The following is a 27,569-nucleotide window of genomic DNA, read 5'->3' as shown; positions in this document are numbered from 1 at the left end:
ATCCAGATCAAGCTTAGCGACCACTGCTGGTCATACCTTCATATACATGGTATTCATTTTCTCATCTAACTCTCAAAAAAAAGTGGATAAGCAGGTTTCCCAAAATGACCAACTATTCCTTTAAATTAGGAAAATGTGTAATGTCTTTTTGAAGTTAACTTTGCCCTTTTTGAAAACCATCTTCCCTTAATTTGTAATGTAACTATTGACTGGTTGAACAACCATCTGACCTGCTGCAAAAAATGTTTTGTTATAAGAAGCGGTGAAGTTTATCAATGAGAGAAAAGATTCAGACCTTTTGTTTTGTTGTATTAAATGAAACAAATAAGTTGCAGCATAAAACAGGCACCACAGTTGATTAACTGCCATTATACAATATTCACATTGCCACTCAACTGAGGTTTTGTCAGTGTGTTGAAACATTTTTTACTGTCAAGTCCTGACTGTTACCTAAAGCTACTATGAGGCACTTTCATTTTGTGTTGATTTTGGGGTGAGTGTGGTTTTAGTTGGCCCCGGGTTCCCTCCAGCCTCCGAATGTCTTCTCCAGGTAGAGAGCCACCTCGAGGGTCAGATGGTCCTGCAGCTTCCCAGCAACGACCTGCAGGCCCAGAGGCAGACCTTCCTCACCCAGACCCAGAGGACACTGTGTGACCGGCAGCCCGAGGATGTTGATTATACCTGGAGGCAGGGAAGAATGGGTGAGTAAGTGGAAATAAAAATAGGACGGGAGCACTTTCTGACAACTTTCCTGGAGGTCAGGAGATGTCCTATTACTGGAAAGATTACGTATTACCTGAATGAGAAATGGGTGTAATAGGTCCCACAATTTTTTATTAGGTTGTACTTTTGTGACCTTTCTTAAGGTTATTCTGCAAAGGGTTGTCTTATATTCAGAACAAACACTCTATTCCTTTGATGCTTTTGGAGCTAAAATTTAGTCTTAACTTTAATAATGACAACTGAAATATCCAAATTTCAACCTGCAAAATCTTGTTGAATGAATCAAGTTGCAGCTTGCACGTGACTTTCTTTCTTTTACAGAGTAAGACTCTGTAAAAGGGCTCTTCATCATGTTTTCTCTACTGGAAGGGCACCTTAGAGGGCACTTCATCGCATTTTCTCTACTGGAAGGGCACCCTACAGGGCACTTCATTGTGTTTTCTCTACTGGAAGGGCACCTTAGAGGGCACTTCATTGTGTTTTCTCTACTGGAAGGGCACCCTAGAGGGCACTTCATCGCATTTTCTCTACTGGAACTACTCTCACAATTTTTATTATGTTGTGCTTTTGTGACCTTTCTTTGGGTTATTCTGCATAGTGAAATAACATTTATCTTATATTCAGACCAGTACAGTAAATCATTTTTAATTATTTTTTTTTTTTTAACTTTAGTAAAAGTTACCGTCACGGCAGAATTAAAATAAAGTAAGCCAGAGTACAAGACGTACAAGACCTCTTTAGGTTAAAAAAAAAAAAAAGAAATGATCAAGAAAACAGTTCTTTGTTGGTATGAACCAGTGAACAAACATTGTCATCCTTTGAGCAGAGAGTCATTTCAACCTGCAAAATCTTACAAATGAATTTGCAGCTTGCACCTGACTTTCTTTCTTTTACAGAGTGAGACTGAAGACTTGGACTGCTGAAATATGACGAGGACTGACCTGTGTAGCAGGAGTCAAAGGGTCTGAAGAGCGTGTGGTGGTGTTTGGGAGCCACTCTGGGGTGCGTGGGGTAAAGAAAAACACCGTCGGTGCCCAACAGCTCGTCCACTTTCTTCTGCAGCTTCTCCTTCTGCTGGATGATGAAGGCCGAGGGTTTGGACGCACGGGTCATCTCCAACAGGGACCGACCTGAACACGTCACACACACAATGTTCAGGTTATGGAACTTGTTCAAAACTAATAAGAAAATTTAATTGATTAATACCAGTTAAAATAAATGATAAAAATCTATGTTTTTTTCCCCCCTCTTACGGATAGAAGGCATGGTATGCTCTGATTTTCCCACCATCCATTTCAGCAGCTCCCACAGAGGCCGCATGGGTCGTCCTGGTTCCCCCAGCAGCTCAACCAACGCCGGAGGAGGCTAAGGGAAGGAAACAATTGAAACACATTATTTTGTCTTTCTAAAGTCACAAAGTACACAGAGTGTGTAAAGTATTGGTTAACTGCAGAGTAAAGTTAAAGCTGAACACATACATGCTAAGACAGGTGGGTCGTTTCTGTATAGACTGAGGCTACCACAGAGGCTTACATAAGACTTTGTAGTTGCAGAGTATTTAGCATTTGTACCCATTTGCATGAAATATGTAAATATTTTCCAAAACATAGTACTAAATGAAGACAATGTATACCATGAAATGTCACTGTCCTTACCTTTCCGCTGTGAAAACTCTTTTTTTTTAGGAACATAAAGATAATTTCCATATGATAGAGATGGCAGTGTAATTACAGATCAAACTTCTTTATTCTGCTTTAATGTTACTCTGTAATTACCCAATACATTACAGTAAGCAATTACAAGTAATCATACTACTACAACTTACAATTATATGGATTTTACTAATTTTAGTTTACACATTGCACGTGTGTGAGTGGTATGTTGTGCTCTGCCAGCTAAACGGATTACTGAACCATTTCTGGGCAGCAGACTACAAAAGGTGCTGTGACTAAGACTTGGCCTGCTTTCTTTCACTTATTAGATAGAGAGTCTTGACCACAGTAAAGTAACTAATGTTTGTCAGGAAAACTGATAAGACACTGTTCTGTACAGACATGCATGCAGGGACACACCGCTCTGGATCAGGAGGACCTACCTTGCCCTCCTTGTCAGGAAGAGCTTTGTAGGTGTCCCAAATCTGGTAGCTGTAGCGGAGCTCAGGGAAACGCACTTCTTGGACTTCCACTCCGAGGTCGGCCTCCAGACGCTTCACCACCTGGAGAACATCACATGAGGATTTTAATTCTAAAAAACCTTCCTGATAAGCCCGGTTTTCCAGCACTCATTCTGTAACTTTTTGCAGACTCAAGACACTCTGCAGAAGTTGGATTAGACGCACCTTCCTCTGAATCTCCAAGAGCTCTTTGGTGACGGGGTATGCCAATAGAGAGCCGCCATCGTGAGGGACGGTGAAGAACCGCAGCTTCTTTAGGTCAACCTTCGTGTTCAAGGACAACCTGTGTACACGTGTGAAGAATGTAGACAAACTAATAACTGCATATGTGCACAAGCAAAGAGAACACTACTGTGTTCTACATATGCTATGAATGTGAGCACTTACATGTGAGCGTTGGGTCCCGCCATGATCTTGAGCATGGGCAGCAGGTCCTCAGCGTAGCGGCACATGGGACCATTGCAGCCGAACTCTTTATGTCTGCCAGTGACAGGAGGGTGATGGTTCTCATTTGACACGACACCTGCAGAAACACATCACAGCCACGGTGAAGTTAATCCATCCATCCATCCATCCATCCTTTTTCTTCCGCTTATCCAGGGCCAGGTCATGGGGGCAGCAGGCCATACAGACGAGATATATAATCTCTCCAGCGTGTTCTGGGTCTACCCCGGGGCTCTTACCAGTTGGACGTACCCAGAAAACCTCTAATGGGAGGCGTCCAGGTGGCATCCTGATCTGATTTCCAAACCACCTCAGCTGGCCCCTTTCGACACGAAGGAGCAGTAGCTCTACTCCGAGCTCCTTCCGGATGTCTGAGCTCCTCACCCTATCTCCAAGGCTGAGCCCAGCCACCTCACAGAAGAAGCTCATTTCGGCTGCTTGCAGCCGCGATCTCATTCTTACGGTCACTACCCAGAGCTCATGACAATAGGTGAGGGTTAGACCACCACTCACAAGGATCAGCATTAGGGTCAGTTGCCTATGTGGGCCGGGCGGCAGGCGAAGCAGGGACCTAGGCGTGCCGACCCCTGGCATCGTACACAGTCACAGTTAAGTCTGGTATATAAATATGTTCTTTAAACCTGCAGTAGCAGTTAAGAATTTGTTAGCCAACAGTTGCTTATTAACACATCCAGCAGTTACAGAGCTCATTCATGCTGTTCATGTTTCTTTCCGGCTGATGAATGTAAGTCCAATATTCACTCTCTTTTAACTCTGTTTTTGGTCTTCACCAACTCCTGAGGGAAATATCTGGCCCTTTAGCTGCTAAATGCTCTGTCTGTGTGCCGTTTGCTGCTGAGCAGGTAGTTTACGGTGAGTTCTTTCACTGAAAACAGCTGCCTGCTGCCGCCAAAGTTAAGTACAATGGAAATTGCATGCTGCATTAATATACATTTAACATTCATTTTCTCTCACCAGGAGAGGTTTTGTGGCCAAATATTCCGTTGAAGAAACAGGGCATTCGGATGCTGCCGCCGATGTCTGAGCCCATGCCGATGACCGATCCTGCTGCTGCCAGTATACTGCCCTCCCCACCTGAGGTAGACAGGAAACAGGACAGGACATTAACAGAGAGAGAGGAGATACAAGTTGGTTGATCTGCTTGTTCAATTATAATGGTCAAAAACTCCACAAAGTACTTTTAACTTCAGCTTCACACAACGTTTTTCACATATGCAGCATGAAGCAGTATTCCCCAAGACCTGTGAACAGACTTTAATGCGTAAAAATTAGAGATCCCCTTTAAGGAACCAAGGACTGAGTCTCTGTGTTTGTGTGTTTGCAGTGTAGGCTACTGTAATATGATTATCAGGCAAAGCCAGCGTTATTCCTAGATACAAATAGACAATTAGCCGTTCTGAATAAAAGCTTCTTGACTGAACCAAAGTCAACAACAGGATTCCCTGTCCCATGTTTTTGTGTCTAACTGACTAGAAGGGACAGCAACAGTTAAAGCAACAGTTTCTAACCTGAACTTCCTCCTGCCATCCTCTCCAGGTCGTAGGGGTTGTTGGTGATGCCATAGAGGTGGTTGTGGGACTCGTACCACATACACAGCTCACTGGTGTTGGTGACGCCCATCGGGATGGCCCCCGCTCTCTTCAACAGGGCCACCGGAGGAGCGTCGACAATAGCCGGGAATCCTCGCCTGGAGACCACACCTGTAGTGTTGGGCATACCTGCAAGACGGAAATTTGTTAAAATGCTGAACTGCAGCATGAAATCAAAACTAAAGAGTGACAACAAAGGCTGACAGGAGATTTGATTTCTGGAGGTTACCCTTGACGGCGTAGGCCTCTTTGACAGAGAGTGGGACTCCCAGTAAAGGCAGTCGATCCCCCAGCTCGTCCTCCAGCTCCTCCTCTCCTCCAGTTTCCTCCTCAATCTGCTTGTCGGCCTGGGTCGCCTCTAGGAGAGCAGCATCAAACCTGGATGGAGAGGTATTTTGTTTAATTCCTGATTAAAGAAGGCTTCACTTTAAGATTATGCATGAAAGTGTAAACTGTAAATATGGCAGAATTTGAGTGTTACAGTTAGTACTGTTCATATACTTTTCAGTTGCAAATTTCACATTTTCTGTGCGAATATGACAGTATATTTCTGTCGATCAACTAATTCATTTATCGTTAGTCATTATCAGATAAGGAGGAATTATTCTTTCTTGCCTGTCTTTTATAACAGCATTCAGATAAGGATTGACTTGCTGGATCCTGTCAATGTAAGCCTGCATCACCTCCACACTTGACACCTGCAGAAACATTATATTAGGTGCATGACTACACAAGTTACAAAAACAAGGCAGGTTTTCTTTCCGTTTTCCTGCTCCGCTCTTCCTGGCAAGACAGGACATGAGAAAACTTGCCAAAAAGCGCTCTTGGACTCTCTGGTGCAACCACATTTTCACAGACGCCTACCTGGCTGGTTGGGGTGGGACCCTCAACCAAGCCAGGGTGGGAGGCACATGGCTGGACCCCCGTCACAACAACCTGTTGGAGCTCGGTCGAGAAGATGCTGCATCATTTTGCTCCGCAACTGAGGAGGAATCACGTCATGGTGAGATCAGAAAACACCCCTGTGGTGGCGTTCCTGTTCTGGCGGCCGGTGGCCAGCTTATTTATAAACTAGAATGGCACTCGGAGAGCGCAGACCTCCGCCAAGCTGCCCGAGTACGATCGCCCACCCTCTCCGTGCAGCTTGAGCCATTATCCACTTGTATATTTATTTATGTTGCGATCAGCTGTACGCAGCGGAGCAGTGTAAAACACTTCATTGAAGCTGGACAGAAACAAAGTAAAACTCATCTAAACCGTGGTTGTTACTCTTCCCAACAATCACCAGGTGTGCTTTGGTCGAACCCAACTGTAAGTTCAAAGAGTTTAATGTGAAAAAACATTGAATCCCCCCCCTCCCTCCACCCCCCGCTCTCTCTCTGTCCCTCTGCAGGCAGAAGGAAAGCGGCAGGGTGACGCGTCATGAACGCATCATCAGTGACACTGCGCATGTCTTAAAGCCTGTGGTGTTAATGCACAGGCTGAGCGAAGTTATTAAAACAATTCCCGAAGCCGGATCATGATCCGAATGGATTGTTCATTGTGCCACACCCCACCCCTCCAACCGATTTCATTCAAATCCATCGTGGACTTTTGGAGTTATCCTCCAAACGGACAAACGGACAAACCAACAAACCAACGCCGGTGAAAACATAACCTCCTTCCTAGGCCTTCGACCTTGGCGGAGGTAACAAAGACAACGCCCAGTGTCCTCGCTCTTCCTTGAGGTAGACCAACGACACATTCTACAAGCTGAAACTATTAGAATATTAAACCACTAAAATATTTAAGTAAGAAGACTATTTATAAGACTGAAGCCAATTAAACTCTTGTCTGGCCTACAGCGGTTGTCTCGTAGTTTGAGCGGGTACAAACCTCTTTTCTCCGAATCTTCTTGGCAAGCTGCGTCGCTGACATGAGCAGGAGAGGGTTGCTGATGAGCGGGAGCTTCTTACCGGGCACAGCAGGTCTCCGAGGGGAGAAGAGGCGAAACAGCATGAAGAGGACTCCCATGACTGCCTTGAAGAGCCATACCTGAGCCTTTTCCAGATGGCTCAGTGCCATGTTTCCACCGTGGGGAGAGGACGGAGGGTCAACTAACTATTATTGTAATTATCAATTAATCCGACGTAAAATTGCTTAACATATGAATAAAACAATTATCCGATTATCAAAATAGCTTTTTGATTAATTTTCTGTCAATCAACTAGTTGAGGAATCGTTGCAGCTTTAGACCACAATAAACATAAAAAAGTATAAGTATCAGATAAGGAGGAAGGATTCTCTTGCCTGTCTTTTGCCACCCTGTTCAGAAAAGGGTTGATTTCCTGGATCCTGTCGAAGTATAACCTGCACCTCCTACAAAGTTTAGAGCATGACCACACATGTCAATAAAAAATAAAAAATGCTGCCAAAATGACTAAAGGTCATGAAACAGGTTTATCCTAAAAATTGAGAGGGGAAGAAGAAAAAAAATGATGCTCCTGCTAATATAATAATGACCATGGACATACAGCAGGGCTGCAACTAGCAGTAATTATAGATTATTGTGCTGGTTGTTGTCTAAATTAACCTATTAATCGTTCTGATTATAATATGTAAGAAATAAAAATCCCATCCTAAGAAAAACAGCTATCCTACCTTGACTAAATGGATTCTGTCAACGTAAGCCCTGTACCACTCTCCACTCTCCACAACTCACTCTGTGACTCATTACTATACAAGTCGGAGCAGAAAAAGCTGCTCAGGCTGCCTGGATTTAATAAAGTATAAAAAAGGTTTGTCCTAAAAACAAAGACCCCTCCTACTCAGAACCCCCGGTTGAGTGCCGCTGTGTTAGAGTTCTCCATGGAGACAAGAAGGTCGCCTCTATGCGACTGCGAGTCACTGAGAGGAAGTCTCTGACTGTTGTTTGTGCTTATGCACTAAACAGCAGCTCGTAGTACCCGGCCTTCTTGGAGTCTTTGGGTGGTGTCCTGGAAAGGGGCGCCGATTAGGGACTTTATAGTTCTGATGGGGTACTTTAACGCTGACGTGAGCGACGATGGAGAAACCTGAAGGGGGGTGATTGGGAGGAACGGCCTGCCTGATCTGAACCCGAGTGGTGCGTTGTTATTGGACTTCTGTGCTCGTCATGGATTGGCCATAACAAACACCATGTTCGAGCACAGGGAGGTTCATAAGTGTACTTGGTACCAGAACACCCCTTGGCCAAAGATCGATGATCAACTTTGTGGTCGTATCATCAGTTCTGCGTCCGTCGGGTGAAAAGAGGAGCAGAGCTGTCAACTGATCACCACTTGGTGGCGAGTTGGATCAGATGGCGGGGGACAGACCTGGAAAACCCAAGTGTAGTGAGGGTGAGCTGGGAACGTCTAGCTGCGAGGTCTTCAACTCCCATCTCCGGAAGATTTTTTTGCGCATCCCGGTAGAGGCTTGGAACATGGTATCCAAGTGGGCCATGTTCAACTCCTCCATTGTGGAAGCAACTGCTATAAGAGTTGTGGTCAAAAGGTCATCGGTGCCTGTTGTGTTGGCAACCTAAGAGCCAAGGAGACCGTGAAGCTGAAGAAAGAGGCTTTTCGGGCTTGGTTGGCCCGGGGTGACTATAGAGAAGAGACTTCATTTGGCCTTAAGGACGTTCTGGCAAACCGTTAGACGACTCAAGCTGTGTTTAGCGAGGAAGGAGAACTGCAGACCCGGACTGGGGTTATTGTGGAACGGTGGAAAGAGCACTTTGAGAAACTCCTGAACCCGATCAACACGTATTGTGCTGTAATGATATTTATTATTATTCCATCATAAGATTTGGAAACCATGCAAAGCAAACCATGATTGCTGAAGTAGCTAGAGGTTGTGTTTGTACCTGAGCTTCTCATCGTTTCCCACATTCTTTCTGCACAACACAAGCTCAGCCTGTTTTATCACATTTGCGGAGAGGTATCGTCATTCTCATTACCTCATAAAAGAGAGGCAACACCCAGTCTCACTCACCATAATGACTATTCCCCCGGATCATATAAGGCCACCTATTCTATTTTAATGACTGCTTGTAATTGTATATAAAATGTCTTTTTATATAGCGCTTTGAATTTCCTTGTTGCTGAAATGTGCTATGAATACACTTGCCTTGCCTTCAGGAAATCAATTACAACCTAGAGAAAGATTACAGAGACTTCTTACGCTGATCAGCTCGCACTCTGTAGAATACGAATCCTGCAGCCTAAACTTTTCCTCACTTTAAGTTCATTTTATTATAACTTTCATATGTGCTGCTGTACCATTTCAAATAGTGGGAAGAATATGAACAAATGTTTGGACTCAATTCCTGTTGTATTTTTATTCGTCATAGTTTTCAGAGGTAGGGATGATTGACAATAAAACAAAAATTAACTCAGGAATGTTAAAGCTGCACTACTCTATTGTTGATTAAGGGTAATGTGAAAGAAGGCACTCATAGTAACGAGCCCACAGATAATTGTTAACCGGCTCTGCATTTCCCTTCAGCTCCACAGCATTTTCAGCAAAGAGGTTCTGATAAACCCAAAGTAAACTTCCTGCTCAGCAGCAAACAGCAGACGGACAAACTCTGTACATTGAGCTGGGAGCATTTCAGACAAAATCCCTCCAAAACAATGTTGAAACCATAAATTTCTGAAGAAATATTGAAATGCATATGTAGCCGGCAGCTGAGTAGATACCGAAACATTACAGGATCATCAATATAAAGTGGAGTTAATGATCTGGCATACAGTATTACACACAGCTGCCTCTATTGCTGTTCACTCATCTTTATTCACTGATGGCATTAACATGTGAATGTGCATAGTGACACCTAGTGGTAGGACTGGTAACATTACAAGCAGACACGGGCCTATTTAAAGGGGACATATCATACTCTTTTCCAGGTTCATATTTGTATTTTGAGTTTCTACTAGAACATTTTTACATGCTTTAATGTTCAAAAAACATTTTTCTCATACTGTCTGTCTGAATGTACCCGTATTCACCCTTCTTTCTGAAATGCTCTGTTTTAGCCTTTAGTCTCTTTAAGCCCCGCTCACAAAAAAGCTCAGTCTGCTCTGGTGTCATTTCCAATTCCCTTTAAAAGCCCAGACACACCAACCTGACATCAAAGAACTAGCGGCGATAAAGGCCAACTGTTGCGTCGACTCCCGTTGCCTTTGTCTTGGCCAACAAGCTACACTTGAACACACCGCAAAGACATGATCCCACCGCTGATTCAACATGCTGAATCGGCCGAAAAACCTCCAACATTGGCAGACTAGAGCAGACGGTGCGGGACACACTGAAAAATCTAGGACAACGGGCGCACAGACAGCCGATCGTCGGCTTGGTGTGGCACGACTTTATAAGCCGGGTGCGCCTGTATGGGCCATTATTGTAGCAAAACTATTTGCAAATGTGTGTGGAGAGTTGTGTAGCAACCCCCGAGTTCTGCGAGGTAAACTTACTGTTTTTGTCAAAGGAGTCTGGTGGCTTTGAAGGGAGCAATATAATGGCTTGGCTTTCGTGCATCAGCAATAGAGTTGATCTTTAAATCAAAACCAGTGGCATAAAGACACTACACAGTTATATAATTACAGGAAGTGTCCCTGATGGTTCCTAAACACACGCACAAACCTGGAAGGGCCAATATTAACCAGTCTGCTTCCTCCTGTCTGTCTTGCAGAGAACCCGTGCCCGGAGCAGGGAAACATCATCCAGATCAAGCTTAGCGACCACTGCTGGTCATACCTTCATGTACATGGTATTCATTTTCTCATCTAACTCTCAAAAAAAAGTGGATAAGCAGGTTTCCCAAAATGACCAACTATTCCTTTAAATTAGGAAAATGTGTAATGTCTTTTTGAAGTTAACTTTGCCCTTTTTGAAAACCATCTTCCCTTAATTTGTAATGTAACTATTGACTGGTTGAACAACCATCTGACCTGCTGCAAAAAATGTTTTGTTATAAGAAGCGGTGAAGTTTATCAATGAGAGAAAAGATTCAGACCTTTTGTTTTGTTGTATTAAATGAAACAAATAAGTTGCAGCATAAAACAGGCACCACAGTTGATTAACTGCCATTATACAATATTCACATTGCCACTCAACTGAGGTTTTGTCAGTGTGTTGAAACATTTTTTACTGTCAAGTCCTGACTGTTACCTAAAGCTACTATGAGGCACTTTCATTTTGTGTTGATTTTGGGGTGAGTGTGGTTTTAGTTGGCCCCGGGTTCCCTCCAGCCTCCGAATGTCTTCTCCAGGTAGAGAGCCACCTCGAGGGTCAGATGGTCCTGCAGCTTCCCAGCAACGACCTGCAGGCCCAGAGGCAGACCTTCCTCACCCAGACCCAGAGGACACTGTGTGACCGGCAGCCCGAGGATGTTGATTATACCTGGAGGCAGGGAAGAATGGGTGAGTAAGTGGAAATAAAAATAGGACGGGAGCACTTTCTGACAACTTTACTGGAGGTCAGGAGATGTCCTATTACTGGAAAAATTACGTATTACCTGAATGAGAAATGGGTGTAATAGGTCCCACAATTTTTTATTAGGTTGTGCTTTTGTGACCTTTCTTAAGGTTATTCTGCAAAGGGTTGTCTTATATTCAGAACAAACACTATTCCTTTGATGCTTTTGGAGCTAAAATTTAGTCTTAACTTTAATAATGACAATAAATGAAATATCCAAATTTCAACCTGCAAAATCTTGTTGAATGAATCAAGTTGATCACCTGGCTTTCTTTCTTTTACAGAGTAAGACTGAACACTTGAGGCAGGCAAGCTGATATATGACGAGGACTGACCTGTGTAGCAGAATTCAAAGGGTCTGAAGAGCGTGTGATGGTGTTTGAGAGCCACTATGGGGTGCGAGGGGTAAAGAAAAACACCGTCGGTGCCCAGCAGCTCGTCCACTTCCTTCTGCAGCTTCTCTTTCTGCTGGATGATGAAGGTCGAGGGTTTTGATACATGGGTCATCTCGAGCAAGGCCAGACCTGAACACATCACACACACATTGTTCAGGTCTTTATTTAATATTGAACACTTTGTGGTTCCATAGTATTGTGGCTTTATTAGCAACAATGAGCGTTTTATTGCATCCATCAAAACAGACAATTAAATATTAACAAATGAAAACAGTTAAAGGCAGTTAAAATAAATTTAAATCAAAAATAAAATCCCCCCCCCTTTTACCGATAGAAGCCATGGTATGCTCTGATTTTCCCATCATCCATTTCAGCAGCTCCCACAGAGGCCACACTGGTCGTCCTGGTTCCCCCATCAGCTCAACCAATGCCGGGGGAGGCTGAGGGAAGGAAACATTTTAAACAGTTATTTTGTCCTTCTAAAGCTGCGTTAAGTACACAGAGTGTGTATATTATACTTCAGTCGCCACACTGCTGTGCTGCTCCCATTCACCAACAACAGACAGAGTCATGTGGTTGACTATCACGCTGGTAACACTAACCTGCATTAGTGCCCTAGTGTACTGTGAGTGTGTTATCTCAGCACCAGGCTTTTAAAATGAGTAAGCGATTTATTAATCATTAAGTACCTTAAAACGGTAGCGCACAGGTAATCACACTAAATATTAGAGAAACACACGCTCTCTTAATGAAATTGATTACAAGATTTGACGCCTGAAATATTGTATTTAATACCCACTCGAGTCGGCGTTACTGAGATGTCGCGTTTACGAGAATGGGACGGACATGAGGTCACAGTGACCTTGACCACCAAAATCTAATCAGTTCATCTTTGAGTCCAAGTGTACGTTTGTGCCAAATATGTCCATCAGTCCGTCACATTTTTGGGTCGTCCGTCCGTCACATTTTCGGGTTGTCCGTCCGTCCGACTGTCTGTACATACATCCCATTCTTGTGAATGCGATATCTCAGGAACGCGTGGAGGGAATTTCATTCATCTGGCACAGACATGACTGACTAGGTTTTGGTGGTAAAAGGCCAAGGTCACTGGGACTGTGATTACACAGAGAGTCTTGTTAACAGCAAAGTGATTAATGTTTCTCTCCTGTCTCTCCTGTTTATCTTCATTCTACTACCAGGACAACTGATAAAACACTGTTCTGTACAGACATGCATGCAGGGACAGGCTGCTCTGGATCAGGAGGACTTACCTTGCCCTCCTTGTCAGGAAGACCGAGGTAGGTGTCACAGATCTGGAAGCTGTAGCGGAGCTCAGGGAAACGCACTTCTTGAACTTTAACTCCAAGATCGGCCTCCAGACACTCAACAACCTGGAGAACATCACATGAAGATTTTAATTCTAAAAACCTTCTTGAAAAAGCCTCGTTTTCCAGCACTCATTTTGTAACTTTTTGCAGACTCAGTCTGCAGAAGTTGGATTAAGACGCACCTTCCTCTGAATCTCCATGAGCTCTTTGCTGACGGGGTATGTCATTTGAGAGCCGCCATCGTGAGGGATGGTGAAGAACTGCAGCTTTTTGAGGTCAACCTTTGTGTTTAAGGACAACCTGTGTACAAATATGTAAAGAAATACTGCAAATTAGACAAACATTACTGTTTAATCAATGAGAACCAATTCTCATTTACAATGACGAATACTGTTGGAGATATTGAGTAGTGAGCAGAGATATGGAGGGGCTTTGCTGATGATCGTTTTATTAGTATTTAGAAGATGGTGAAGGTTGGAGAAGGCATGTTGGATACTGTTGAAGCTGTGTTGCAGGGAAGTCAGGCAGAGTTCAGGGAGGGGTTCGATGTATACAGAATGGTGTCATCAGCATACAGGTGGATGTGAGAGCTGCGAGCAGCATAAAATCCTAGAATGTACCCTAGAGGGACACCCTTGGACATGTACAGAGAGTCAGACAGGAAACCCTTAGATTATACACCAGAGAAGTAGCTGTTGAACCATGCCAGATATTCCTCTGTGAATCCTATATTCTTGACAGTTTCGGGTCTTCTGATATGACTACATACACTGCTAATCTTGTTATTTTTTTGTCTGCTAATTTCGCACAGCAGGTCTTCTTCTTTTTACTCTTAGGTAACATTTTTGTGATGAAACTTTCCCACAAAAGGAGGGGAACAGGCAGCCATATATGGCAATTCTTGGGTTATGGATGTGCGTGTGCCTCCTGACGATTGCCAGATTTGCATGTCAACAATTTGATTATACAAGCTATTGAAATATGACATCTACTTTTATAACGACACATTTTCCTACCAGCTGCCTGCAAGTAAGCCTCTCACAGCGGATCTGGCAACATAAGGACTGCATTTGTGCACAAGCAAAGAGAACACTGTGCGTTCTACATCACCTATGAATGTGAGCTCTTACATGTGAGCGTTGGGCCCCGCCATGATCTTGAGCATGGGCAGGAGGTCCTCAGCGTAGCGGCACATGGGACCATTGCTGGCGTACTCTTCATGTCTGCCAGTGACAGGAGGGTGATGGTTCTCAGATGACACGACACCTGCAGAAACACATCACAGTCATGGTGAAGTCTGGTTTATGAATGTGTTCTTTAAACCTGCAAAAGACCTTCTTTCGGCCTGCCTGCTGCGGCCGAAGTTAAGTACAGTGGATATTGCAACAGCATGCCGAATACGGTCTGGCTGCATTAATGTACATTTAACATTCAGTTTCTCTCACCAGGAGTGGTTTTATGGCCAAATATTCCGTTGAAGAAACAGGGCACACGGATGCTGCCGCCGATGTCTGAGCCAACGCCAATGACCGCGCCTGCTGCTGCCAGTATACTGCCCTCCCCACCTGAGGTAGGCAGAGGAAACAGGACAGGACATTAACAGAGAGAGAGAAGAGACTAGTTGGTGAATCTGCTTTAACTTGTTTAATGATAGTGGTCAAAAACTCCACAAGTAGCCTTTACCTTTAGCTTTTACGTTATTTTCACATATGCAGCATGTAGTAGTATTCCCCAAGATCTGTGAACAGATTTTAATGTGTAAAATTGGAGATCCCCTTTAAGGAACCAAGGCCAGAGTCTCTGTGTTTGTGTGTTTGCAGTATAGGCTACTGTAATCTGATTATCAGGCAAAATCAGCACTATTCCTAGATACAAACAGACAATTAGCTGTTCTGAATAAATCCTTCTTGACTATGAAGCTAAAGTCAATAACAGGATTCCCTGCCTAAAAGAGAAGTTGATCCTTAAACTCACTATTCAGTTTCCCACGTTTTTGTGTCAAACTGACTAAAAGGGACAACAATTTCAGAAATTGGTCCAGTATTGAGCCAGTGAGCGGTCGGTGGCAGCAACTCACGGGCTGCATTGTAATTCTATTGGGGCAAGCTGGCACCGTCATTTACGTCCACTAAAAGTGTCTCGCTCAAGAAGAAGTGTCATTCTGAAATCTGGTGAAGAACAGTGGAGTAATGGAGTTCATCCATGGTGGCAATGCGAGTGCCATCCGGGCAGAGTTTGTTATATGGAAGCACAGAAAGCGTAGCTTAGTGTTATCTAAAAGATTTTCAATGACATGGCTGAATATTTAGATGATTTTGACAATGTGGACGAGGTCTTTGAATTCGATGGCCGCCCGTATTTATTTGAGCCAGAGTATACGGATATTCAGATATCACAGCGAGACTTCTCCTTGAGTGGGACTTGGACACAATAACAAACGGATATAGTGAAAGGTAAGGAAAATGTTTTATTTCTCTGTAGGGTCATTTCCATTATGTCGTCAGATACTTATAATAACAATCTGAGCCTGTCAGTGGCAAAAACAAGCATTTAAAGTGGACGTTACGTTACATTGACGCTGCTCTATCTCGACCAATTTCAGAAATGTTTCTCCCCATTAGTAACTTAAACACAAAAATATTGGAAAATAGGGTCTAGGTTGAAAAATACCAAAGTTACTCTTTAAAGCTTTAAAGTCTCTAACCTGAACTTCCTCCTGGTGTCCTCTCCAGGTCGTAGGGGTTGTTGGTGATGCCGTGGAGGTGGTTGTGGCACTCATACCACATACAGAGCTCACTGGTGTTGGTGACGCCCATCGGTATCGCCCCCGATCTCTTCAGCAGGGCCACCAGAGGAGCATCGACTGTAGCCACGACTCCTCGCCTGGAGATCACACCTGTAGTGTGGGGCATACCTGCAACACGGAAAAGTATTAAAATGCTCATCTGTAGCATAAAATCAAAACTAAAGAGCCTGAAAATCTTACATAAATGTAATAATTACTGTTTCACTGTATGTTTACTATCCAAGTAGTTGTATGTGTATGGATATATGTTATCAGTATGTTGACTCAAATACTGGTTATTTGATGTTTGTATCTCAGTAAAGTGCCTGGTTTCAAGTGGCTGACAGGAGATATGATTTCTGGAGGTTACCCTGGAGGGCGTAGGACCCTTTGACAGAGAGTGGGACTCCCAGTAAAGGCATTCGATCCTCCAGCACCTCCTGTCCTCCAGTTTCCTCCTCAATCAGCTTGTCGACCTGCGTCGCCTCCTGGAAAGCAGCATCAAACCTGGACGGAGAAGTATTGACCCAATTCTGTTTAATTCCTGACGGGTACACATCATAGTGGAAACTGTCAGATAAGGAGGAATTATTCTTTCTTGCCTGTCTTTTGTAACAACGTTCAGAAAAGGGTTGACTTCCTGGATCCTGTTAATGTAAGCCTGCACCACCTCAACACTTGACACCTGCAGAAACACTATTGGACTACATATAGGTGCATGACTACACAAGTCACAGAACAAAAACATGCAACTATGCAAACTATGTACAACTATTGCAGTGCATTCCTTCAGGTGAAATATGAAACAGGTTTAAAAAAAAAAAAAAATACTTTTGATGCTACTGTGAACATTATAATGGCCATGGACATACAGCAGGGCTGCAACTAGCAGTGATTTTTATTATAGATTATTGTGCTGGTTGTTGTCTCAATTAAACTATTAATCATTCTGTTTAAAATATGTAAGAAATAGTAAAAATCACATCCTCCGAAAGATTTCTATCATCGAAAACTAAGAAAGATATTCTCATTTTACTAGCTGAAACTAGTGTATTTTGCTTAAAAATTATGAATAATCTATTATCAGCAAGCCAATACAGTAGCCCTTCAATAAACAAAACATTTGTGAAGCTTGTAGTAATGATATTAATATTGTCTCTCCTCCTTTCCAATATACTGTGGATGCCTTTCAATGTAATGCACACAATAACTCACAAAATCCAACCCATACCTGTCTGACAACGTCACAATAACATTAAGATCACATCCCTCATAAAAGGCTGTAGGGACATTATAGAGCAGCTGCTTCTATTGTGTCCACTATAATAATAATAATAATAGTGTATAATGATAAGAAGCACAGGTGTTATTCCAGAGGTAACTTTAAAATGTACAAAAGGAAAAACCCTGAACTCAACTATTCGAGGTCATCTTGCGAGAGTTTCCCCAACTTGCGGGTCAGAACTTGCCCAAACAGTAGCATCTGGTTTTGATTTTATTTGCTATGATAAATTTGGTAAGGGTTAGCACATGTAAAGAAGAATAAGTGTAATGTAAGAAATTACTATTTATTAGACTGAAGTCATTTAATTAAACACGCTAACTCTCGTCTGTCCAGCAGCGGTTGTCTCGTAGTTTGACCGGGTACAAACCTCTTTTCTCCGGATCTTCTTGGCGAGCTGCGTCGCTGACACCAGCAGGAGAGGGTTGTTGATGAGCGGGAGCTTCTTCCCGGACACACCGGGTCTCCGAGGGGACAAGAGCCGAAACAGCGTAAAGAGGACTCCCATGACCGCCTTGAAGAGCCATACCTGAGCCTTTTCCAGACGGCTCAGCGCCATGTTTCCACCGCCGGGAGAGGACGGAGGGTCAATTAACTATTATTTGTATTATCAATTAATCAAACTATTATTTTCTCGATTAATTGTTTGTCTTTTGTCCATAAAATGTCCAAAAATGGTGAAAAATACGTTTCCAATACAAGTAAAACAATTATCAAAATACCTGCCGATTAATTTTCTGTCGATTTATCGTTGCAACCCTAGAGTACCATAAACGCAAAAAGAAAAAAGGTATCAGATAAGGAGGAATGATTCTTTCTTGTCTGTCTTTTATAACAGCGTTCAGAAAAGGGTTGACTTCCTGGATCCAGTCAAGGTAAGCACTACCTCCACACTTTGCAGAAACACTATAATTAGTCTATGTAAAGGCATGTACACAAGTCACAGAGCAGAAAAACAAGTCACGTTGACAACTATTGCAGTGCAACCTCTAGGTGAAGCTTGAAAAGGGTTCGTCCTAAAAACAGGGTGGGGAAGAAGAAAGAAATACTTTAAACTTATTCTCCTGCTGTATGTATATGTACAGTATGTAATGCATAGAATAACACACAAAGTCCAACCCATACCTCTCTGATAATATCACAATAACATTAAGATCACATGCCTCATAAAAGGTTGTAGGGACATGCCACCACATATAATTACAGGAGGTGTCCCTGAACACAACGTCTGCTTCCTCCTGTCTGTCTTGCAGAGAACAGGGGGACATCCTCCAGATCAAGCTGAGCCAACACTGCTGGCCGTACCTTCATATTTGGTATCAATTTTCACATCTAACTTTCAGCAAGAAAGTGTATAAGCATGTTTCCCCCAAAATGATAAACTATTCCTTTAAATTAGGAAAATGTATAATGTTAAATGTTTTGCACTCAAGAGTGACAAATTTGAAGTTAATTTTTGCTGTATTTTTTTAATGAGCTTACCTTTAGTTTGTAATTTAACTGCTGCAACAATAGTGTTTTGTTATAAGAAGCTGTAAAGTTGATGTATTATGTATGTATGTTAAGTAAATGAGAGGAAATATTCATACCTTTTTTTATTTTATTAAATGAAACAAATGATTTGGAGCATAAAACAGATACCACAGTTATTATTATGCAACATTCACATTACCACACAACTGAGGTTTGTTAAAACATGTTTTACTGTCCAGTCCTGACTGTTACTTAAATCTGTTGTTACCATTCCTAATTAGTTAAAAACCCCTCCACATCTACACAAGGTGTTTCATTATTCTGACCTCCTCGGGGATGTGTGAGCATGTCCTGACCACACTTGATTGTCATCTCTCTAGATGAGTTGCACCTTTTCCAACAGGACAAAACCTTTATGTTTATTTAAAGTATATGGAGTCAGGTAACATCAGCACTTAGCTCTGAACCTGAGCAGACGTCTAATTAGTTGGACCAACAGAAAACGTTTGTGTGGGTGTGGAGGGCATTTAAAACCTCGAACCAGTCATGTGCTGACCTTTTGAGAGTTAAAACAGTAGCACATACACATGTAACTGTACAGGTGCCAGTCCAAAAACAAGCCCAAATTCTATAAAATGTAGGTATCTGCACTACACACAGGGCTTTGACAGTTGACACTGGCACTATATTAAAGTGTTAAACGTATTACTCAGTCAAAAAACTTTATTTTGTGTGTTAATGTGAATGCTCCACTAATATAAAAATCTATCTTTCTTTAAAGCTTGTGCTAATGATGTAATCGTCTCTGAACAGGTTAAATTATAAAATCATGACTGACACTTTCATTAGTGCAAAAATCTCTTCCACCTGAACATTCAGCGATCTGATTGTACCTCTTTGTGTACTACGGCAAGCAGCAAGGCAGATAAGAGAGTACCACAATCTTCAGTCCAACCGGCTCCAGTCTGGTAGATTTGGTAATGGCTGTCAGCGTGAGAGTGTGATTTTAGTTGGCCCCAGGTTCCCTCCAGCCTCCGAACGTCTTCTCCAGGTAGAGAGCCACCTCGAGGGTCAGATGGTCCTGTAGCTTCCCAGCAACGACCTGCACGCCTAGAGGCAGACCTTCTTCACCCATACCCAGAGGACACTGGGTGACCGGCAGCCCGAGGATGTTGATTATACCTGGAGGTAGGTAAGAATGGGTGAGTATGTGGAAATAAAAATAAGACGGGAGCACTTTCTGACAACTTTCCTGGAGGTCGGGAGATGTCCTATAACTGGAAATATTAGAATAAAGTAAGCCAAAGTAATATGTCCCTGTTGAAATATGACGAACTGACCTGTGTAGACGAAGTCAAAGGGTCTGAAGAGCGGGTGGTGGTGTTTGGGAGCCACTCTGGGGTGCGAGGGGTAAAGAAAAACACCGTCGGTGCCCAGCAGCTCGTCCACCTCCTTCTGCAGCTTCTCCTTCTGCTGGATGAAGAAGGTCGAGGGTTTGGACACGTGGGTCATCTCCAGCAGGGCCAAACCTGAACACGTCACACACACACATAATGTTTAGTGCATGTGAGCGTGCCCCACTGGCTCGCTCACGGCCGCCGCTCTGCACTGCGCTCATACGGTGGTTACGACATCTTGGAGGTGTAGCGCCCACCTTCCCGATTCCCCTTCAGGTAAACACTGTTGCCTTTATTTGCACTCTTAGCGGCAAGCCGTCGCCATGTTGAGAGCTGTGTGGAGGCAATAGATATGCTCTGAACTTCCAATTTAGTACCTTTAAAATTAGCTAGTGTAACAGTTAGTTAATTTGTCAGATGTACGGAGCCCCAAAGTGTTCAATATTAAATAAATAAATAAGTAATTCAAATAGATAATTACATTAATGAAAATGTATAATATATGAATGAAACAATTTGTAAAATCATAACTATAATAATATATAACTTTAATAATGTTTTTTTTTAAAGTCTATTGTAATGGCATTTTTTTAAATCAATAATAAAATGTTATTTTAAGTGGCATTTAATATACAGTAATATCACTTTTTATTTGGTAATGAGTGGAGTTTTAATTATTTGATTATTTCACATTGTTGGTTCATTTATATATTTCACACAATTTATTCATGCACGTTTTCATAATGTCTTTTTTCTTTATTTAATATAGAACAATTTTGTGGTTCCATAGTATTGCTGCTTTATTAGCAGCAATGAACGTCTTATTGCACCCATCAAAACAGACAATTAAATATTAACAAATGAAGACAGTTAAAGGAAACTTAATTGATTAATACAAGTTAAAATAAACAAAACAAATCGATGTTTTTTCCCCTCTCTTACCGATAGCAGGTATGGTATGCGCTGATTTTCCCATCATCCATTTCAGCAGCTCCCACAGAGGCCACACGGATCTTCCAGGTTCCCCCATCAGCTCAACAAATGGCCGAGGGGGCTGAGGGGAAAAAAACATTTTAAACCGTTATTCTGTCTTTCTAAAGTCACATAAAGTACACAGAGTGTGTATCTTATATTTCTGTCGCCACACTTGGAAAGTGACCATGGTTAAAGCGGGATAATGCCCTTTGAGGTGTCCATTATCAGAAATGAATGAACTTAGCGGAAGCGGACATTATCCCTTACCTAACCATAACATATTTTGGAATCCTTCCCAAAATCGTCTTATTTCTGGGCAGTGCCATAACATATATAGTAAAGATCCTCTCTCTCCACAGCCATGTCAACATAAGTCTCACATATTAGAATTAATTTTATTCAGCTTCTGTGTTGTTTTATATATTTTGGATAAAAATCTTCATTTTATATTTAACACATTTTGATAATGTCACATTATAGTGTCCCATTGTTCTAGTGGTGGGTGTTTTCCAGGATCACGTTCCCATTGTAATTTAACTTTGTCCATGCCACTACAGGAGGAGAGATAAGTGTGTAAAGTTCGGATACTGTGACTCTATTTGCTACAATATCTTTCAATTTATTAATCTGTGTCTTGAGATATGAGTTTCAACAATATAGATTTCAGCTGTAGGCACTGCATAAAACACAAATTGTTAAATCTCACTATTCTCTCCTACTTTACAATTTGGCCCAATACTGCCCTGAATGTGAATACTAGTGTGCAGTATTATTCTCCTTTTCGGTTAGAATAGTTAAGCAGGTTTGCTTCTGTTCGTCTACGAGACTCCCAACAAATCTTTAACAGTGCATTGTATTTTATAATCTTACGTGTTTTTTTAAGTAACTAGTAACTATAGCTGTCAGATAAATGCAGAAAAGTAGTGGAGTAGAAATATAAAGTAGCATAAAATAGAAATACTCAAGTAAGGTACCTCAAAATTGTACTAAAGATCAGCAATGAATTACTTTCCACCACAACTCTTGTCTTAAATTGAAGGCAAATTTGCAGTAAAACTCCAGAAAAAGGAAGAATAAGAAATGGTTAGGTGGTTATAATCACTAACCGAAGGACCCTGCAGAAATGTGTGAGTGGTATGCTGTGTCCTAATAGCTAAACAGATTAGTGAACCATTTCTGGGCAGCAGACTACGATAAGTGCTGTGACAAAGACTCGGCCTGTTTTCTTTTACTCATTACATAGAGAGTCTTGGCCACAGCAAAGTTGTACATGTTTTTCCAGTCTTTCCTGTTTATGGTCATTCAACTACCAGGAAAACTGATAAAAACAACTGATAAGCCACTGTTCTGTACAGACATGCATGCAGGGACACACTGCTCTGGATCAGGAGGACCTACCTTGCCCTGCTTGTCAGGAAGACCCATGTAGGTGTCCCAAATCTGGTAGCCGTAGCGGAGCTCAGGGAAACGCACTTCTTGGACTTCCACTCCGAGGTCGGCCTCCAGACGCTTCACCACCTGGAGAACATCACATGAGGATTTTAATTCTAAAAACCTTCCTGATAAGTCTGGTTTTTCCAGCACTCATTTTGCAACTTTTTTGCAAACTCGAGACACTCTGCAGAAGTTGGATTAGACGCACCTTCCTCTGAATCTCCAAGAGCTCTTTGCTGACGGGCGTTGTCATTTGAGAGCCGCCATCGTGAGGGATGGTGAAGAACCGCAGCTTCTTTATGTCAACCTTCGTGTTCAAGGACAACCTGTGAACACATGTGAAGAAATACTGCAAATTAGACAAACATGACTGTTGAACCATTGCACCTCAAAGATTTTATTTTAACACACACTGTCAGGGTTTGGGTGCATGCCCGACTCAAACCGGACTCTTGTCCCTGTAGGGCACTTTAAATTGTGGTTCAAGTTCTTTGCATTCACTTGATTAGAGCTTTTTCCCACAAACGGAGGAGAACAGGCCGCCTTAAATGGCAATTCTGGGTTTATGGATGTGTGTGTGCCTCCTGATGATTGCCATATTTGCATCTCAACAATTTGATTATACAAGCTATTGAAATATTACATTATCCTACCAGCTGCCTGCAAGTAGGTTATGCCTAGCATCTGCTATGAATGTGAACTCTTACATGTGAGCGTTGGGTCCCGCCATGATCTTGAGCATGGGCAGCAGGTCCTCAGCGTAGCGGCACATGGGACCGAGGCTGGCGTACTCTTCTTGTCTGCCAGTGCAAGGAGGGTGATGGTTCTCAGATGACACGACACCTGCAGAAACACATCAAAGTCACGGTGAAGTCTGGTTTATGAATGTGTTCTTTCAAACCTGATATAACTGCTTTTTTGGCCATTTAGGAGTTTATGTTGCGAACTTGTTAGCAAACAGTTACATATTTACACATTCAGCAGTTACATTAATTCATTCATGTTTCTGTCCTACATTTAACATTCAGTTTCTCTCACCAGGAGTGGTTTTATGGCCAAATATTCCATTGAAGAAAGAGGGCATACGGATGCTGCCGCCGATGTCTGAGCCCACGCCGATGACTGCGCCTGCTCCTCCCAGTATACTGCCCTCCCCACCTGAGGCAGGCAGAGGAAAGAGGACAGGACATTAACAGAGAGAGAGAAGAGACAAGTTGGTGGATCTGCTTTTTCTTGTTTAATTATAGTGGTCAAAAACATTTGAGTTGTGCTACAACCCTGGTTTTACAAATGAGACAGAGAGTTCGTACGAATGCCTTATGCTGTTCCAGCAACATCGACTGAATAAAGTGATAGCCCTTTCCACTCAACGAAGTCTCTACTTGGCCATGACAGGCTGTGATTGGGCCCCTCAGGCCTACGTCACTGAGCCTCCACAGCAGCATATATACTATATATACCTCTAGTACCCAGAAGTCAGGTCCTGAACGGGTGTCAGCGAGGTCTGATTGTACAAACTCTTGTTCTGATTCGTAAAACAAGAGGTTGTAGCACAACCCAAACGTTTCACGACTAGCCGTTCTTAATAAATGCTTCTTGACTTTGAACCTAAAGTCAAGAACAGGATTCCCTGCGTAAACAAGAAGTCAATCTTTAAACTCACCATTCAGTTAAAAGTTAAAAATTAAGGTTTCTAACCTGAACTCCCTCCTGGTGTCCTCTCCAGGTCGTAGGGGTTGTTGGTGATGCCGTGGAGGTGGTTGTGGGACTCTCCCCACATACACAGCTCACTGGTGTTGGTGACACCCATCGGGATCGCCCCCGATCTCTTCAGCAGGGCCACCGGAGGATTGTCGACTGTGGCCACGACTCCTCGCCTGTGAATCACACCTGTAGTTTGGGGCATACCTGCAAGATGGAAATTTGTTAAAACGATGAATTGCAGCCTGAATGTAATTGTATGTTTGAACTATTCAAGTAGTTGTATGGATATATGTTATCAGTATGTTGACTCAAATACTGGTTATTTGATGTTTGTATCTCAGTAAAGTGCCTGGTTTCAAGTGGCTGACAGGAGATATGATTTCTGGAGTTTACCCTGGAGGGCGTAGGATCCTTTGACAGAGAGTGGGACTCCCAGTAAAGGCAGTCGATCCTCCAGCACCTCCTCTCCTCCAGTTTCCTCCTCAATCAGCTTGTCGACCTGCGTCGCCTCCTGGAGGGCAGCATCAAACCTGGACGGAGAAGTATTGACCCAATTCTGTTTAATTCCTGACGGGTACACATCATAGTGGAAACTGTCAGATGAATTATTCTTTCTTGCCTGTCTTTTGTAACAGCGTTCAGAAAAGGGTTGACTTCCTGGATCCTGTTAATGTAAGCCTGCACCACCTCAACACTTGATACCTGCAGAAACACTATAGTTAAACTACAAAGGGGCATGACTACACAGAAAAGTCATGCTGCCAGAATTGGATAAAATGACTGCAGTGCATTATTGTAGTACAGATAGTAACTGTAAATTGAAAAACAAACTATTTAAAAATAAAGGAGAAAAAAAAGGTAATAATAATAAAATATAAATAAAAATTCTAAAATAAAAAAAATATTAATTAAAGGGACTGTTTGTAACTTTTTACACGTATAAATCAATCCAGGTCGGTGTCCCATGCACGCTCGCGTGTGGCTACGCTGTTCAGACAAGACTCCAACACAAACTACACATAAGCACCAAAACCACAAAGTTATATTTAGTGAAGCCCGTCTGTTAAACAGTGTTGGCCGTGGTTGGAGGACGCGGAGGAGACCGTAGCTTTGGTCTCCAGGGACGGAGTCTCTGCTCCTCTGCTCCTCTGCCTGCCTGCCTTCACTCACAGCTCGCTCCACCTCACATGCATGCGCGCACACTACACACTGCAGGAGAGTTAGTTTAGCTCTGAGAATATCTAGTGCATGTACAGTGGACGTTTGTGCAGAAATAAATACTGCAGCTCCTCCAGACCAACAGAGGTTTCCCGTGTCTTGTGAAGTGACGGGGCTCCGCAGCGAGTTACGTTATCATCTCCGACCGGGTGCCGGTGTCTCCCTGTTTCCTCCGGCCGCGGTCGGGAGGCTAAAGCAGGAAAAGCCAACACTTGGATCAGCATTGATTCATGGAGAGACCTTCGTCTGGTCAGCTAACATTACTGCCAAGCAGCTGAAATATAGAGTGATATTGTGGTTTTAGCTGACGTGTGTCGCCTCACTGTTTTGGGCGATGCTCGTTCATGTCTATGTCACAAGCGCGAGCAACAGGACGCTGACTTTCGTTGACTTAACGGCCACAGGTGTCGCTGTTGCAACCAATTTCTGATTCTTCCAAACAGTCCCTTTAAACTTTTTATGTTGCTCTGCTAACATAATAATGGCTGTGGAAATGCAGGCAGTAAGGCTGCCACTGCAATGATTTTCATTAGGCTATACATTATTGTGCTGGTTGTTTTCTAAATTAACCTAGTAATCATTCTGTTTACATTATGTAAGACATAGTAAAAAAATATTAAAAAATGATGAATAATCTATAATCATAATTGTTGACTAATTGATTCGTTTTTTCAGCTCTACATAAAAACAATATGCTGCAATCAAAAACAATAAATACATGATTTGTGAAGCTTGTATTTATGATATTAATAATGTCTCTCCTCCTCTCCACTATACTGTAAAAGTCCAACCCAAACCTGTCTGATAATGTCACACAATACATGCCTCATAGGGACATTATTATAGAGCAGCTGCTTCTATTGTGTCCACGATGTGTATAATGACAAGAAGCACAGGTGTTATTGTTCCACAGGTGCGGTTTCATTATAGAGGCATGTAGGGTATGGATCCTTACAGAGTGGACCACAGCTAGTTTGGCTGCAATATGCATGTAGGAAATAAGGAACTACACACCTCTTTCCTCCGGATCTTCTTGGCGAGCTGCGTGGCTGACACCAGCAGGAGAGGGTTGGTGATGAGAGGGAGCTTCTTACCGGACACAGCAGGTCTCCGAGGGGACAAGAGGCGAAACAGCGTGAAGAGGACTCCTGTAACCGCCTTGAAGAGCCATACCTGAGCCTTCTGCAGACGGCTCAGTGCCATGTTTCCACCGAGGAGAGGAGGAGAGAGTGTCAGCTGCTGTTCGGCTGTGGTCAAGCCGGATCTGTTGTCAACTATGGAACTCCTCCTCCAGCCTGCTACTTTGTATCGAGTTCACCAGGTTAGTGGCTGTATCTGTTACTGCGCATGTGTTGAACCTCAGGATGTGACGTCTGATTTATCCTCTTTTCACCCTCCTTGTGGCTAGAACCGGATATTGTTGTTTTCTCTCCTTTTTTTTAATAATTCAAATAATTTTAAATAATCCATGTATGGGTATTTTTTCATATTATAGTTACTTGCACAATTCTTTATTTTTTTTATATATATGAAAACACCAACAACAAAAAATTCTATAAAACTTGCACAATGTAGCTTATATCATTTATTTAGTACTTATTACTTTTTTCACATTTAAAGGGACTGTTTGTAACTTCTTACACGTATAAATCACCCGGGTCGCATATGCACGCTCGCTGTTCAGACTCGGACTCCAACACAAACTACACGATAGCACCAAAACCACAAAGTTATATCTATCTAGTGAAGCCCGTTTTGCAAAACAGTGTTGGCCGCGGTCGGAGGACGCAGGGGAGACCGTAGCTTTGGTCTCCAGGGCCGGAGCCTCTGCTGTACTCTGCTCCTCTGCTCCTCTGCCTGCCTGCCTGCTTGCCTTCACTCACACACCGCGCTCGTTCTCGCTCCACCATATGTTCATGCGCGCGCACTACACACTGCAGAAGAGTTAGTTTAGCTCTGAGAATATCTAGTGAATGTACAGTGGACGTTTGTGCAGAAATAACTGCTGCAGCTCCTCCAGACCAACAGAGGTTCTTTCTGATTCTTACAAACAGTCCCTTTAAGTAGATCCTTCATGTCACAGAGTTTTTAAGTTATACCATATAGTAGGCTACAAAGCTGAAAGACACTAAAAAATCTCAAGGTCTACTT

General features: G+C 42.7%; 3 protein-coding genes and 1 long non-coding RNA gene across 4 annotated transcripts; 1 reads left to right on the top strand and 3 right to left on the bottom strand.

Annotated features, from left to right (window-relative positions):
- Positions 1 to 288: 288 nt before the first annotated feature.
- LOC119481496 (fatty-acid amide hydrolase 2-A-like) lies at positions 289 to 7,582 on the bottom strand. Its single transcript, XM_037758512.1, has 11 exons — positions 6,826 to 7,582; positions 5,566 to 5,648; positions 5,180 to 5,328; positions 4,870 to 5,079; positions 4,316 to 4,435; positions 3,284 to 3,419; positions 3,062 to 3,179; positions 2,819 to 2,938; positions 1,977 to 2,088; positions 1,665 to 1,853; positions 289 to 681 (listed from the first exon to the last, which is right to left on the bottom strand). Exons 1-11 carry the CDS (start codon positions 7,012 to 7,014, stop codon positions 506 to 508), a joined length of 1,602 nt encoding a protein of 533 aa, XP_037614440.1. The 5' UTR covers positions 7,015 to 7,582; the 3' UTR covers positions 289 to 505.
- LOC119481498 lies at positions 1,694 to 11,843 on the top strand. Its single transcript, XR_005205205.1, has 3 exons — positions 1,694 to 1,704; positions 11,170 to 11,372; positions 11,712 to 11,843. It is a non-coding gene; the product is annotated as an uncharacterized LOC119481498 (long non-coding RNA).
- On the bottom strand, positions 10,960 to 17,824 carry LOC119481497 (fatty-acid amide hydrolase 2-A-like). Its single transcript, XM_037758513.1, has 11 exons — positions 17,588 to 17,824; positions 16,538 to 16,620; positions 16,306 to 16,442; positions 15,855 to 16,064; positions 14,596 to 14,715; positions 14,281 to 14,416; positions 13,333 to 13,450; positions 13,094 to 13,213; positions 12,151 to 12,262; positions 11,763 to 11,951; positions 10,960 to 11,352 (listed from the first exon to the last, which is right to left on the bottom strand). Exons 1-11 carry the CDS (start codon positions 17,774 to 17,776, stop codon positions 11,177 to 11,179), a joined length of 1,590 nt encoding a protein of 529 aa, XP_037614441.1. The 5' UTR covers positions 17,777 to 17,824; the 3' UTR covers positions 10,960 to 11,176.
- A 973-nt stretch (positions 17,825 to 18,797) lies between these two features.
- On the bottom strand, positions 18,798 to 26,740 carry LOC119481495 (fatty-acid amide hydrolase 2-A-like). The gene is made up of 11 exons (XM_037758511.1): positions 26,433 to 26,740; positions 24,820 to 24,902; positions 24,594 to 24,730; positions 24,195 to 24,404; positions 23,535 to 23,654; positions 23,204 to 23,339; positions 22,705 to 22,822; positions 22,461 to 22,580; positions 21,030 to 21,141; positions 20,031 to 20,219; positions 18,798 to 19,872 (listed from the first exon to the last, which is right to left on the bottom strand). Exons 1-11 carry the CDS (start codon positions 26,619 to 26,621, stop codon positions 19,697 to 19,699), a joined length of 1,590 nt encoding a protein of 529 aa, XP_037614439.1. The 5' UTR covers positions 26,622 to 26,740; the 3' UTR covers positions 18,798 to 19,696.
- Between the last annotated feature and the right edge of the window lie 829 nt (positions 26,741 to 27,569).

This window comes from Sebastes umbrosus, chromosome 22, assembly GCF_015220745.1.
Source record: "Sebastes umbrosus isolate fSebUmb1 chromosome 22, fSebUmb1.pri, whole genome shotgun sequence".
In the NCBI taxonomy this organism is placed as follows: domain Eukaryota; kingdom Metazoa; phylum Chordata; class Actinopteri; order Perciformes; family Sebastidae; genus Sebastes; species Sebastes umbrosus.
The sequence above is the reverse complement of the archived record's forward strand: the minus strand, read 5'-3'. Positions and strand labels throughout refer to the sequence as shown.

Bases quoted from the DNA above. Each gene is read 5' to 3' on its own strand.
- LOC119481497 (XM_037758513.1), bottom strand. From the start codon at position 17,776: ATGGCGCTGAGCCGTCTGGAAAAGGCTCAGGTATGGCTCTTCAAGGCG. The intron at 16,443-16,537 runs GCAAGAAAGAAT...TTCTCCGTCCAG, and splicing joins AACGTTGTTACAAAAGACAG to GTTTGATGCTGCTTTCCAGG. The intron at 16,065-16,305 runs GTAACCTCCAGA...TCCGTGTTGCAG, and splicing joins AGGGTCCTACGCCCTCCAGG to GTATGCCCCACACTACAGGT.
- LOC119481495 (XM_037758511.1), bottom strand. From the start codon at position 26,621: ATGGCACTGAGCCGTCTGCAGAAGGCTCAGGTATGGCTCTTCAAGGCG. The intron at 24,731-24,819 runs GCAAGAAAGAAT...TTCTCCGTCCAG, and splicing joins AACGCTGTTACAAAAGACAG to GTTTGATGCTGCCCTCCAGG. The intron at 23,655-24,194 runs GTTAGAAACCTT...TGCCTGCCTCAG, and splicing joins GACACCAGGAGGGAGTTCAG to GTGGGGAGGGCAGTATACTG.
- LOC119481496 (XM_037758512.1), bottom strand. From the start codon at position 7,014: ATGGCACTGAGCCATCTGGAAAAGGCTCAGGTATGGCTCTTCAAGGCA. The intron at 4,436-4,869 runs GTTAGAAACTGT...TGTCTACCTCAG, and splicing joins GATGGCAGGAGGAAGTTCAG to GTGGGGAGGGCAGTATACTG. The intron at 1,854-1,976 runs GTAAGAGGGGGG...TGACGTGTTCAG, and splicing joins GCATACCATGCCTTCTATCC to GTCGGTCCCTGTTGGAGATG.